The sequence below is a fragment of the Rhopalosiphum maidis genome, chromosome 1 (genome assembly GCF_003676215.2).
Source record: "Rhopalosiphum maidis isolate BTI-1 chromosome 1, ASM367621v3, whole genome shotgun sequence".
Taxonomy (NCBI): domain Eukaryota; kingdom Metazoa; phylum Arthropoda; class Insecta; order Hemiptera; family Aphididae; genus Rhopalosiphum; species Rhopalosiphum maidis.
In genome coordinates, this window is record NC_040877.1 from 23978129 (window position 1) to 23994780 (window position 16652).

Sequence of the window (16652 nt, forward strand, 5' to 3'; positions counted from 1 at the left end):
TGGTATTGATGTTCTGAATCCATAGACTACGAGTTTAGTATCTAATATCTATAAATATTTTCCGCTAAGAAAGTCTTCGAATCTCATAGATTTACTATAATATTAGTCTGCTAGATTATCTGCTGCAGCCATTAATTTTAAAATGTTTCTCCGAATCGAAACCAATCACTCAAACTCTCTCTCTCTCTCTCTCTCTCTCTCTCTTATAATCTTATATTATTATGGTATATAAAACTAAATATATATATTTAGTTATTATTAAACTCAGAAACTAAATTATCTTAATATAATACATTTATAACCTAACCTAACGTTACTGTTTAGTTTTACCTGGCTCGTGGACTATTATGTACTATGTAATAATAAAGATTTAGGGGTAAGAAGATATTTTATAAATTGTGTTTACTAATTGGTTGTAGATGATATAAATTTTTTTAAATAAATTTGACTGTATAGCCGTATAGCATTATTTAAATAGATAATTTGTTTTGTATTTTAAATTCGTTTCAAGTACTAATTTTTATATTATACTTATACCAAGTCTCTAGACCTATAAGAATAAAGACGCTAATATAGCACACAAACTTGCAAAATAGCAAAATACTTTGAGTGTATTTGTTTTTATATTTAAATACTTAACGGAAAATATATATTAATGATATATTTTAATTTTTCATTAAATTAGTTTAATGTTTTTAACAAGTATATACCTAGGGAGTGTTATATATTGTTTAGCATAATCTAACTCCTGGTAAGTGGGTAAAAATTGACTATTAAACTTGCTTTACTGTAAGTTATTATAATATTTTTTATTATGGCACGCTAGATTTTAAATTTTGTTTATACGGGTTTGTTGTGGCTATTAAACTACCTTTTTCGTGTACACGGTCCCACCACCCAACCACCTTAAACTCAATGGCTACTAATTCGCGGCCGTGCTTGTTGTCTTAACGGTATTATTGTATTGAGTAGCGCCATTGACTATAATAATTTACTAGGTGACCCAAATGATCTAGTAATTAATGACATACAAGACACATATTGTTTGAATTATTATCATATAATTTATATTGTACTTTCAATAATATTATAAAGTAACTTTTGGCGAGGAAAGTACTTAACCAATATATCTGGCATTTAATTTACACATCAACAGATGATAATGACATATTACAAAGAAAGGTGAGAAAAGCTTGAAAAGATTTTCACCACGTAAACGTAATCTGTATAGTGAGCCAATTGTTCTGAAATATATTAAAATGTATATTATTATATAAAAAATAAATATTTACATTTTAATGAAAACTATAAAAGTTCAATAATTCTCTCCTCTCTGTTTTATGTTATATTATCCGCGAAAATTAGATAAATACTCTCATTGTTAGGATTGAATTTCATTGTTTAATATTTATTACTGCAGTAGGGTGTTTGCTAAATTCTATTGTGATTTGAATGGTTTTTATACTCCTTTAATTTGTTGACGTTTTGCAGCTGTATCCGTAGTTTTTAATTTTGATAATGTATTTATTATTTTAGTAAGTTTATATTAAGATTCATTACGATAATGAGAATTTGTTATTTTACGATTTTGCATAATGTACTCATTATTTAATTAAACATTTAATTAATGGTAATGAGGTATTTTTTTAGGTGCCCCATCATTTATTTAAAAAACTACTAAAACTACTCAAATGGTCAAATGTTTCAACTCATAATTGTTTTCAAAATTAGATGATTCATTTTATTTTAACTGTTCTTTTAGATTTACCAAACACTGCTAGTGTTTGACATAGCTGAATAAACATTTTAATTATGGTATACGATATTGATACTACGATAGTACTTAGATATAAAATATAATATTTCAAACGATAAAATTAAAAATCTGTGTAGGAAATAATTTCCAATTTACTATGAGATCATAATAATAATAACACCAATGAAAATTTTATCCTCTGTATTTTACACACGTTTAACATATATTAACAGTTCTTAAAAATAACCACGCATTCATGTAGTTTCGAAATAACAAGATTTTTTTTAATTAAAATTAATTTATATTAATAATAATAATAATGCGAAGCATTTTCCTTTTATTCAATTTTTTTTACGTCACGATTTTTTACGCATATTATTCCGGATTATGATCTTTCTATACAGTTATAGTGAAGTTGTGAAGACTGATGACGCCCTAAAAGCATGACGCATAACATTATGATCTCGATTATATAATATTCTTTAGATATGATGCAGCGCGACGGATTGTATCGTTTAGCGTCGATACCACGAGTCTCTACATGACAATGTTTTAATGTTCAACTACTAGTATATAATTCGTTCATCGTCAAACCTTTGCCCTAGTTGAAATAGTAAATTATCATGATTTATAAATCCACTGATCCTAATATATCGAATGTCAGACAATTTTGTGCTCGAAGAGGGAGACTAGCGTAACAACATACGTATTATATTATGAGTTATGACCATCTATTTAACCACCGGTGGACCAGATTATTCTTGTACATTTTTCAAAACAAATCGCATGTTATCGATTGACCGCATAGCAATCTAAAGAAAAAGCGAATGTTTAGATCCTCTTAGTGACGGATCCACGGATTCAAACAAAATTATCATATAAATGACAGAATTTAAAAGTCGAGATGTCAATCATCGTCTTCAGGACAACTAAACGTATAATATAAATATTTTTTTTTTAGACAGATATTATTTCCTGTTTTGTTTTGACAGCGGTGGTGTTCGCAACTTTATGGTTTGCTGATTAGACTGGTGATGTAATATAGAACACAAGGAAATTAAAATATAATTTCTACATGATTCGTGTCGTTTTTAAATACTTTGGATGGTGTAGTTGTTTCAGACTTAATTGGATCTTTTGTGTTTTATAAATATTTCCATTTTACACACTCGAGTAGGAAATTTATAATCTAAATAATAAATTTAACTGAAAGACACATATAATAATTAAGCTGAAATGTAAGGTATAAAAGGAAATTTAATACAAAATAAACCTGGCAGAATGATACATTGGTATAGTGATGGATATTGGGCACTCGTCTCACTTCGCTTACATCGGTGTTGTATTTTTGTAGCGGAATGTTATAATATTAAATTTGAATACAATAATAAATCATCATATTCGAAAAATGAATCTGAAATGTAATGGGGTTAAAATCATACTTGATTATATTCTTTTTTCACTAATATTTGGCAGTTTTTTATTATGCTCAGAACGTGGTTTCTCAAAGAAACTAGAAAAAGTAATGGGTACTTAGTAATTTTACGTCTTCTTGAAAAACATAATAATAAAATAAAACATGTTCTATAAAACAAATACAGCATTATACATACATTATTTATTCTTTTATATTCAAATAGAACATAAAGAAGAATGTAAAATATATAATGTAACACATATTCCATTTTATCAATCATTTTTAATAATAGATGAAGTCAACCTTCTTTTCAGGAGGTCCAAATATTTTTAGAAATCTTAAGGTTAGGTTAGGATTTTTTTTTTAAATATAGATGACTATTGTTTTAAAATCTTTAAAAATATTATGATTAAAGATCAAAATAATTAACTCTATTGTTAAATGTAAATATAATTGAGCTTAATTAGATATTAATATGAAAAAACGTAATGGATTCCTAAGAAAGATTTTTAACTATCTACTCTTAAAAGTTAAAACGTGTCGATTTAAAAATAGTTATACTTTTGTTATTTAAATTGATAAATCCCTTATTAATTTAATAAAAAAAAATATATATTATCACGATACGAAAATCTAAATTTTTTTACTATAAAGAGCTTATTCATATTTCAAAAAGCTCCCTATTTAAAAATTTCGTTTTTCAACACACATTGTTTAAGTAAAATGACAAAATCTGAGAGTTTATGGATTTTTGTAAGTTATATTTTTATTAATATTATTTTTTTAAATTATAATTTTCTCAATCAAATTACTATGAAGTATAAACTACGGTAAATTATAGTATATATTGTAATCTTATAAATGTAAACCATACTATTGCTGTTATTCTGAAGAATAAAATCTATTGCTGTGTTGTTTCTTTTCAACAAAGTTTTTGTATTTTATTTTATGTTTGTCGATCGTGAGGATATTTAGTTAATTGAATAAAAATTTTAAAAATCAAAATCTATAAAGCTTATTTTCAAAGTAGTTTCATGTGCGTGTTACAAATATGTAGTATATAGACAAAGTCCATCATGATAATAATACTTCATAAAATGGTTGCTATACACTGACGAACATATATATTTTTCAGCATATTATACAGTATTATTCATATTAATCGACAAAACTTATATAATAATATCAAATATTTATCAAAATCAACTCGGTAGGTATGTTATTATATTAATATATATTTATTTATTTGTGGAGCAATAAATGTGTACCTTTATTAAGGTGGCTTTTGATATAATTTCCATACGACATCATAATATAAATTTTGAATTTAATTAATTTAAAACCAATATATTATAATATTCATCAAAAAATAATTTGAAATAATATGTTCTTTCTATCTCAACGTTAAAATTAAGCCGATGTTTTTCACAAGTAAGTTTATACTTATTAAATAAAGCTTGAATTTAAATTATTAACTGTCAATTTTATATTATATATAAACAATCTATTAAAATATAGTAAATTAATAACTTAAACAATTTATAGTTTGTATTATTTTATTTATACCTACACATATAAGTATATATTTTTATTATTATATTTATTTTTCAAACGTAAAGTTTTTTACTATATCTTAGAATAAAATATTAGAAAATAAAATGTAAAAATGTTTAATTTTCTTTTATCAGTACTCCAAACATCATTGATAAAAGAATATCCTCAGTGGTGAGTTGAGCTATTACATTGTATTTATTACTGTGATTATCTGGATTGCTAATAAATTATTATTATTAATATAGGTACATTAATTTTTTTAATAATATAAAATTCAATATTTTTTAAATCATATTAATTTATAACGTTGCCATATACAATTTGTAAATCACATTTTAATTTGACCAACATCAAATTTACTATCCATTTGTTGAATATATAATAATAATTTTATTTTATATTCATTTCATTTCAACGCCATATGATTTACATATTTTAATAATTCATATAAGAATAAATTTAAAAAAAATTAAATAGTCAAGTAAACAAATTTAAAGTTGTTTTCTTAGTATTCTTAAGTAATAAGTATTCTTATTAAATTATTTAAATTATATTTTAATTGACTTTATCTAGTTTGACTAACAAATTGTAATCAAAATAATTTCTATTTTTTGTTGAATACATACGGTTTTTGTTTTCAAGTATTCAAAATATATTTTAATTTGGTTTTATTCAAAATATTATGTTTTAAATTAGATATTTTTTTTTTTTGCAGAAAAAAAACCATCTGTTATAGTTTTACGTTCTTTATCAGGTAATATACGTTCATTGTTTTATTAAATGTAATATGCTTATAGTGAAAATTTAATTAATTAAAATTACTATTAAGTATTAATACATAGATTACACGCTTATAAACGATAATATGTAAGGTACATAATGTTTAATATAATTATCTATAATTTTATTAAAAATATATGGTTTTAAAATAGTAGATAAAATATAGAACACAGTTTAGTTGTCATTTACTTAAATATATCATGCTTTTTTATTAAATGAAGGCATAATCAGACTAAGAAAAGATAGCCGTAACAATTTATTCAACAACTTAGTCATACAAATAAATATTATTTAAAAAAAGAAAAACCCTCTATCTGGATTCCAAGATAATCTACTTTTATTAATAGTAATAGTTTAGGACCAAATTAGTAATTAATATTACATTCCAAAGTACATATTGCAAGTGTGAAGTGATTACTAGGGAACGGATATTAATTTAAATAAATATTTTTATATAGTTTTAAAATCAAAAAGTTTTTCCTACTTTATAATATATTATTACTCGTTTTTATTAGTAAACTAATTATTAAAAAAAAAAAACAAATAGAAACTAAAGCTATTTGAATAAAATAATGTTAAATTTTATATTTCTGTTTTTAACATATATATATATATATACATACATTTTGTTTTAAGTTATACAATGTACAGTTGGCATCAAATACACAATTAGCTCAATGCTTGCCGAAATCAAAATTCTCATTAAACCCGTTTTTATTCTGGTTATCATTATGTTTGCATAAATTTTAAATTGTATTGTCGATATGACGATATAGGGGTTCTGGAGAGGTCAATGTGACAATAAGTGCATTTTTATCAAAAGTTGTTTATAATATTATGTACTAATGTACTATATAGTTATATCCAGTTCAAGAACATATTTGATGTAATTATTCAAATGATAAACATACATTAACTAAAAAATGTTTAGAAAATATATTTTTGATTATTAATAATTTAATTAATTTTAATCATTGCAATTTTTTAGGTTTTTAATTTTGTTGATTCATGATTTTTATAATTTGTATTATTTAATAATTGTTTTATTTCATATTCCAGAGCTAACATACTTACTAGAATATTGATAAATAAAAATCTAAATTTAATCGAGTGGCTTATTATTACTTATTAACTATAACTAATAACTTATAAGTAATATAATTGTAGTTAAAATGGGTGGCGTAAGCGTAATAGACCAACGTTAATCGGTGTACTCTTGTAGTCCAGTCGTGCAATAACTTCATTCCTATTGTCTACGCTATAACAATTTTTTATTATTGAAAATAGAGAACATGTATAGTCTGTATTTTATATAGAATAAGCAAAATATGTGATGTTGATACTTTTCTGAGTTTTTAATGTTGAAATAATCGATCATTTAAACAATATCATAATTCATGACTTATAGTGTCTGAATTAGTGGTTGTATAATATGTAATACTTTATCAAAAAAAATTATAGATACGTTGGATGGCGATAGCTCTATTTTTTTTTTATAGGTTAAGATAGTGTCACTGCATTTTAGTTTACTCAAATGGTTTTTTTCCAACCGTTATTTGATTAAATTGAATTATTCAAAATGTCTGTTTATTTAGTCCAATGATGTTTATATACGACTAAAATTGTATGGTGCGATTTTTTTTTTCAATTTGATTGTTCAAACAATTATTTTATATTATTTAGATAAAATTGTAGTATATACTTACTCATTTTAAAGTTTGTACCTGTGAGGCTATGAATAAACATAAATATACATAATATGATTGTTTATTCGTCAATGTTTTGACACTTTATACTCCTTATAGTATATAATCATATAAATTACATAACTATTAACTGCAAGTACAATATTTATGTTATCCATAAAAAATATTTTCGTTCCAGTTAGACATAGTATGATCATAATAAATACTGTAATGTATTATGTTATGTAATCGATTAAAAATAATTTTAAATCAATAACTATAATTGAGTTGGTCTATTACTTGCTAAATAGTTGTAAATTATAATATTTTGAATTCATTATCTAATTTTAGATAATGAGCAGAATGATGAATGTATTGAATGTATTGATTTTACAATATTACAATGATCTATATTTTTATTTTATTATTTTTTTTTTGTGTGTATACCTATGTGTATAAACAATAAGTAATTGATAAAATGCTCCAAAATTTTTATCCAGAATAGATCTAGTTAGTACTTTATATAGGTAGGTCAAAATAAAAAAAATCTCACTATTTATTTTTTATATAATCGGTAAAAATGAGAAAAGAATTAAAGAAAAATAAATTTAATAAATTAAAAAGTTTATTTTTTACACAAATATAATGTTTGATAAAATTAATTTTGTTTATTTGATGTTACCATACATATAGATACATGGAATTTTCACCAAATGTTTATATACAATATTTTATTTACTAATTGGAAAATAAAATATCTATTAGTTTTATGTTAAATACATGTAGGTACATTGTACACGTTTGTATATCAGTAAGTTGTATTCAATTATCGATTTTGAAATTTTGGCAAACACATTGATCTTTCTGTGTTAAATCAAACAAGTGATCATGTACCTATAACTTTTGGAGCAGTTTTAAATAAAATATTTTCTAAGAAATAAATACATAATACATACATTAATGTAATTCTATTTAGATTTTAGAATCTGGAAGAATTTGAAAAAAAAAACGAAATCAAAAAATTATATAAAATAATCAAGTTAAAAAATAACTTAAAATGATTTCGTTATTATACATGCCTAAACAAATAATAAAGTTTAATAATATAAAATTAAAACATTTCAAGAAAAATAATGCCATATTTTCTGCCAAAGTTAAACTTTATTTATAAATTTTAATATAACTTACTGGCATTGACGTTGTTTTATTAAAAAATATTACTAAGGTACGCACGTTCACCATTAATTTTACACTAGTTACTAAGATATTGTGCAAGTCTCCTCATCCCAACTAATTTGAAATAATTTTAGTAGATGGTTTCTACCTAATTGATATCTGCAAATTTAAAAACAATTTAATATTGTTTATTCAAGTATACTCCACTATTTGACAATATCATATCCGATTGCAAATACCAAATTCAAATGTTGGCACGAACCTATTTTTATCATAAATACATTAGTATAAAAATATAATAGCTTTTTCTTATTATTATTTATTATTAATCGTTATGTTAAATTTAATTTATATAACTATTACTACATATAATTATGTACTTTATGAACTCTGATAAAATTCATAATTTTACTACGATAAGCACAATTTTTAATTTACCCGAAAATAATAAAATTTGAAGTAAAATAGTTTCAGTTTATTTAATACCTTCAAAGTTCTTCGTTTACAATGAATCGTATAACATGTGTATATTATACTGTAATTTAGTTAAATTAAATCATAATAATAAGATTTAAACGCAGAAAATCTACGCTATAATATTATGTTAAGCTTTTAATTTCCTGTAGGTATAGCCTTTATTTGATGATGATATTGCAAACATTTTAGTTTATTTTGAAAATCAATAAAAATCAAAGAATTTATTTTGTTTTACACTAGTTAGAATATGACAAAGAAGGAAATTATAAATTTTTATTCATTCAATAAATACATTTTTACTGTTAATTAAATTATTAAAAATAAATTAATTTATGATTTAAAATTCATCATTAAGATTAGCTGAAAAAAATATGAAATATTATGATGTAATTAAATTTTTTTAGTTGTAACACTATCTTCAGAACTAGATTTTGATGTATTGTGTACCCTAATTCGAAAACATTGTTTCTGTTTCATTATAGCATTAAAATGTAAATATGTTTATTTGTACAATATATCTATTAAACATTTTCGGAACTCATACAGAATTAATGAATAAGGTAATTATTATTTTGAAAATTAATTGGTTATGTTAATGAATTTGATACCTTATAATAGGAGTAGGACGATGTGAAATCTTATAAATAGAAATCTTAATTCTTTAATAAAAATAATAAAATTGTTAAAAATTAGTTATTTAAACTCTTACATGATGTTGAAGCACTTATTTTTCTAAAGAATGGTAAAAAAAATCACCAAATGTAGAACATAAAAACCAAAGGAGTTACCAGCAGGTACTGTTATTGGTATTTGATTATTTATAGGTAAGTAGTATAAAATTACATCATTGTAAACTATATATTTTACTAATTTTTCAACTTTACAAATTATGTACCTATTTAAAAAAAGTTTAAAACAGACTTTTTTTTATTATTAATTTGAGTATATTTTATCCAAGAATTTTCATAATTTTATTTTTAGCACATAGGTACTATTCAAAATATTTATCATATTAAAAATATAACATTTAAAATAAAACTTAAATGTTTTATAAATTATGCAAGGACGTGATCTTAAATTACTTTGTACATTTAGAATTGTTTATGGAAATTTCATATCGTTTCTATCTTTCCGAATTGCTACTTATTTTTAAATCGATTCAATTTTCCTTTTTTTATTTATTCATGTTTAAATTTGTTATATGTATATATATAATATATATTTTATATGCATTTATTATATTATATAATATATAAATTTTACATATTTAATATTGCAATTTATTTCATTTTTTTTAATATTATAAAGGAAATGAACTAAATCCTTACTTATCTAGCTTAATATTATATTATTCAAGTATCAATTATAAATATGCTTATATAGTTAGATTAATTCCAAGCTTGACAAAAGTTTACATAAAGCTAACAAAAAAAATAGAAAAATAGCTGAAATCGATAAAAAATGTTTTAGATACTTTGTTAATGGTCCCGCGCCTAATAGTATTAGATATTATCATGTATGTCACTTAAATAGAATGAAATACGTTTTAATGATATCAACTATAAAGCGTCATTTTATAATGTATGTAATATATATATATATATAATATGAGATGAAAAAGTTTTGTGAGGCTTACTAGTAAGTTCAATAATACGAGTAAGAACAAAAAAAAAAAAAAAATAATTATAAATATTGTATATTGTTAATAAAATGCAGGTTTGCCCTTGTGCTTGTATTTCATAATGCTTCTATTAAAAAAAAAAAAAATAGTGTTCAATTTTGTTCTTTAAATATTTGATCTAATAAATCTAATCAATTTATTTTTTATAATCTATGTAAAATAAAATCAATTTTATAACAAATATATATTTAGTAGTTATAAATCCTATCAAATATTATTAGTCATAAGATAGAACCAAATCCATAATAGTTAAACATTTTTATTGATTAAAATAATATTATAATTTCGTACTACCTTGCTATATTATATGGTATAAATAACTGAGTTTCCTGTATTATTACTTACCGTATAAAATATTTTTTTTTATACATATTATTATTGAGACAGGATATAATAAATAATTTATATTAATTATGTACTTATTTGATAAATGTAAATAAAAATAACATCATTGTTAATGTTATATATGTAATATATACTCGTGACCCTTTGTTGTAAACATTTAGTAAATTATCTCCAAGATACCATGATCTTTATCTCAATATAATATATATTTATTATATTATTACAATGGATAAAAACGAAATGGATAGGATATTGGTTAATTTGATTGAGGTTTTGAAGCTGAGGAAGTTACGAAATAGCAGTATGATAATCAGTAGTATAATCTATGCCTTGCTGTAAAAAAAATTTAGAGATCTTTACTGTAGTTAAGAAATAGGGTGTAACACTGAACATGAACGCCTAGTTGATTAAAATTAACCCCCCCCCCCCCCCCCAAAAAAAAAATATTAATTAAATAAATGTAGAGCCACTTCCATTTGTCCTAGATTTAAAGTAATATTAACATCTTTTTTTTCTATTTCATATTCACCGTTTAAATTGCTACAAAATTTTAGAAGTATTTTGAATCTCTTATTCTTTTTTAGTACCAAGTCCATTATTATAATTAAGTATTAGAATTAACATAATGTATTATTTTTTTTTTTTTTAATAGTCACATACTCACATTATGAGTAACAAGATTTAAACAGATATTGTCAATTTTCTTCTTGATTTTCTATTGGTAAAATCATCATTTATATTTTTGTTTAATTTTTCTTTTTTTCAACAAAATATACTTTTAAATAATTAATATTATTATTTACATATTTTGGTATTTGCATGGATAACTCGTTGTATGGAAAAACGTAGATATTCTGTTATACAAATTTGAAAACGAATTTAACTTTTTATTATTAATATAATGATAAAGATTCATCATTTTTCGAAATCGTCTTAATCGAATAACATTTTTATATTAAATACTATAATATATTATTTATGATAAAATCCGAGAATTCGGTGCTCACATTTTTAGTTTTGATACTGCAGATTACTGTACTGTAGCGTTTATATATACTATATCTACATCAAACTAGATTGAAAGCAAACATATTTGCATCACATATTTTGTGAGAAACATAAACATGCGCTATTATTATATTATTGTGATCATACATCGATAATCTTTAGGGTCTTACCACACTATGCTTTTTGGTGGGTCCTAGTAAAACTGATACGTTTTGACCGGACGGTACTCTCTAATTCTTTATATAATTAGTTTTATTTCCAAGAGTTGTTATGTAAATGTAGATTATTAACAATGTAGGATCTATTTTTGATTAGGACTATTATAGTAAACTATTATTATAATTTTGAGATCAACAATATATTCAGACCACCGCACATTGTGTGTATCAACAATATGTGATCGGAATTACCGAAATATTGTGAAATCGATATCAAACGATGCACCAATGCTTGTTAAGCGACTGTATGTGAACTCGAAAATAAATGTAATACGTAGCGTGAAATACGTGGAAACTGAAACTACAAGACAAGTGTATAAAGGAATACGATACACTGTCGTCCGTGGGCCCGCAGCTCATCGCGTAACACAAGGACGACAGGTTTTTGCGATGGCCCAGCATCATTTCAACAACCGATTACTATATCGATTTACGTACTGTGTGCGCCGTCACGAATTTCTTTAATAATATTATATTATAACGGTCGATCATACGTATTTTACGTCCAATTGAAATTTCAATGAATCGACAGTGGTTTATTGAAACAGAACAGAAATGATAATATTCTCTTTGTGTCGTTTCGAGGATGATAACAATGAAACAATCGAAAACCACACGCATTGACTTCACTGTAAACGGTAAAATAGAAATTTTAATTTTAATAAAAAATTATTTGTTTTTTTAATAAAATTACTGAAAGACAATTGTTACTACCCAAGTGACACCTCAAATTTCAGCTCCGGATTCTACCATTATTCACATTCAAAACCGGGTTTTATTGATTTTTTTTTTTGTAAAGTTAGTATAAATTGAATACGTCATAAAAACAATAATTAGTTGCCATAAGAAAAAATAACATTTTTGCATTATGTTATTTAAACAATCGTTCATTTACATAATCTATTTTATTTATAGGTTGATAGTATAACTTGATACATATGTGAAATTTGACACAATATTCAATCGTCACTTTTTCTCTATTTTATTTTTTTGGTGTAGTTCTTACAGCATTTAGAAATAAGAAATTTGTGTAATTCGAGAACTGTACAGTCCAATAGATAAAAATTACGTAGTAATATTACGAATCTTCATTTTCTAGAACAAACTGATTTTTAAATTTAATGCACTTGAATTCAACCAAACTTATTTTATTAACCCAAAAACAATTTTTTGAAAATTTCTAAGAACTTATAATTAAAATTCTTTTGCAATAAAATGAGGAAAGAAAATATTGATAATCTCTTAAAGTTTCTTGTCTAAAATTCAATATAAGTTTGGTTTTTAAAATCAAACTATTGAAAATAATTATGCTCTTTTGATTATTTTAAATTATCAGTTTGTAAATAACTAACAAATATATTTGACAAAATTATTGTCACCGGACCCGTACGAGAGGATTTTTGTTTAAGTAAAAATTTTATTGGTTAGCTTGTGAAATTGTGTAGAAATATCAGCCAAATTTTTCATCGATAAAACAACAAAAATGGCATATAAACTTATTGGCGATATTGCCATAATGATTAACAATTATGAATATTTTACACAGCGATAAACCCGATATGTATAACATTAATTTAAAGTTTAACTATTAACGTTTATTATTAGTGATGGGTCTAACTGTTCGAATCTCAAACTGAACCGATCCGAACCCTCGATGTTCAAAGACCAAATATTTGTACAATTCTTCAAAAGTTATTTTTAAAAAATAAAAATTGATAATCATTATTTAGAAATAATTAAACTATTGGCGATAGAAAGTTATAAGCTGTAACGGGCACTTTATGTACCATTTATAATAATAATGATAAAAAGTATTGAGTTCGAATTCGACTTAAAATGATTCTAGTTTCGGTTCGGTTCGGTTCGGTAGAAAATATGAAGGTTCGGTTTGGTTCGAGTTCGAAAAAATAATTTAAAGTTCTGTTCAAGTTCGGTCCGATTTAAAAAATCAGGGTTCGATCCATCACTATTTGTTATACTATGTATTAATGATAATTTTACTCAGTATAAATACTACTATGATTATTAAATAGCTATTAACTTTTAATGATAAAGGTAAAAAATAATTATCGCTATAAAGCTGGATAAAAAAATTCTAATATGAAATTATGAAATTATGTGCGACATAGCCCATATTTTTCTAATGAGCTTTGTGAATCAGATAACAAATTTATAAGAAAATCATGCAATAATTATAAAAATTTTAATCTTTTGGTGATAAAAATATTTAAATCTAAAGAAATTGAATATTTTTCATTAATTATTATTTAAAGCTTTTGAAATGGACTTAAATCTTATTATTTTCTTTAAACTGTTGTTTTTAAGAATTGGAAACAGTGATTCATTGGGTTCTTGCTCAATAAACACAGTGTGTTAATGTAACAAGTTTATCATCATTAGTGTGTGTCGCGTTCAGGACTCGTAATATATCATTGTATGATACAATTTTGTGACAAATCATTTAGTAACATCTCTATTAAGATTTAAAGTTAGGAAAATTAATTATGTTATTTAAATTTTTATTGTAAGCTATAATATTATGTCTATTAAGTTCATTAACAAATATTACTAAAAAGATACAATTTTAATTTGTTAAAATATCTACATGAAAAAAATAAAAATAATAATATTATGATATTATGGTTGTGCCAATTATTTACTCTCAGTTTTTCTATTAGTAATGTCGTCATAATTCATTTTATTTTTTCTATCGTGTAGATATTTTTAACTAATTAAAATTGTATCATTTTAGTAATATAATTTCAATGAACTTAATGAATATGCAATAAGAGTAGGTAGTATGTATAGCAGTGGCTGTAGTAACAGCGTAAAATTATAATTTAAATAAAATAATTAATTCTCCTTATTCAGTAGAGATATTATTAAACGATGTACCATGACGGATTCTGAATACACGTACTAATGATGAGAAACTCTTGGTACTAACACACCACACTATCCATTTTCTATTTACAGTTCTGATAAATCAATGATGAATAGTAGGTATAGGGATATTTAAATTAAATTATATTATTAAATAATTATAAAATAATAAACAATAGACTAATACATTTAAATTTATTTCTATATTTAAAACATATCTTTTTAATTTATTTGTCACAACTGTATATACTACACGGTGTATAATTAATTAAAAATAAAAATATAAATAGATTAAGTAATACACACACTTGTATATAATCATCAAAAACTTCAGAGAAACCATTTTAGTTTTTTTTTTTTTTATCACTACAAATACCTTGATACGTGTTATATGGATTTTATCCCCTCTTTTTTTCGTTTTTCAAATACGTACACTAATTTATATAATGTATCTATCAATCTCTTTTTCGATTTTCCATTTCTCAATAACTTCTCCCTTCACTCCCTTTTCTTAACTGTAACACTTTATATCTACTTATTATTTTATTTTTAATTTAGGTACCTCATAAAGAACCCTAAATATGGAATATATATTTTTTATAACTTCTTTAAAAATCGTAATGTTTTAAAGAACCAATCTTTGTAATATTAAAAATAGAACAAAATAATTTTTGAAACTAAAATATTATCGAGATTTTAATAAAACTATTTAGGTGAGCATAAAAACTTGCGTATTATATTAACGAACTAATCTATGGTATGGGTGTATTAGGTGATTACTTAAAATTTTATTAAATTATACTTAAAATATAATAATAATAAATTATTGATACCTTTTAATTGTAGCAAAGAATAAAATATAATACACCACTTATTCAAATAAATAAAGATCTTTTAAACTATAGTAATACATTCTATGCGAAATCAAAAAAAGTATTAGCTTTTAACTTATTACAAATATAACAATTATTTATAGTAAAATAAGTACATCAAAAGTTTTACACTGCAAATTTTGAGATAGAAAATTGTACAAGAATGAATCATCAAAAAGATATTTAATTTAATATTTAGTTATTATTTTATGTTTTAAATTAGTGCGTGTTTCGTTTTTTTAAGTGTTGAAAACTGTTTTAACTGTATGCTTTTAATTTATAAGTTCAGAAGTATCTTTGTAGTTTGTACCCTTTCCGGCTCGTTTTATTGTTATTTATGCTTAGCACTTTTTTAAATGAAAATATCAAACAAATATAAAGTTTATTAAAGTTAAATTAATTTTAATAAATACTTGAGTATACAATATATTTAAATATTATTTAGATGCTGTGTATTAAAAATTTATAATAACCAATATTGACAATCAACATATATTTTTGAATACTATTGTGCAGGCTGCAAAGATGATTATTTGGATATTATACGGATTGTAATTCTCGAAAAATTTGAATCATGCTAATTTATAAAATGAGTAAATTATTAATTATTTGTATTAATTTATTTTAATTGAATCAGCTATATATCTAAATCTAAATTGTCTATATTTTTAACACAAATAATAGATTTTAATTTAATATTCAAATTAGTAAAATTTTTAATTCTGAAAACTGTAAATTTAAAATTATGTACAATCTAAGTCTATATAATTTTGTCTGATGTACACAATAGGTAATATTGA

At 23.1% G+C, this 16652-nt stretch overlaps 1 protein-coding gene across 6 annotated transcripts in view; it reads left to right on the plus strand.

Annotated features, from left to right (window-relative positions):
• The window catches only part of LOC113552232 (multiple C2 and transmembrane domain-containing protein), a 56530-nt gene that overhangs the window by 6896 nt on the left and 32982 nt on the right, over positions 1 to 16652 (plus strand). For 5 of the 6 annotated variants that reach the window (XM_026955036.1, XM_026955001.1, XM_026955010.1 and 2 more), the window contains exon 2: positions 5443 to 5481. The exons of the other annotated variant lie outside the window; for it this stretch is intronic. In XM_026955036.1, coding sequence (XP_026810837.1) covers positions 5443 to 5481 — 39 coding nt within the window. The remainder of the gene's footprint in view (positions 1 to 5442; positions 5482 to 16652) is intronic. 6 annotated transcript variants of the gene reach the window in all.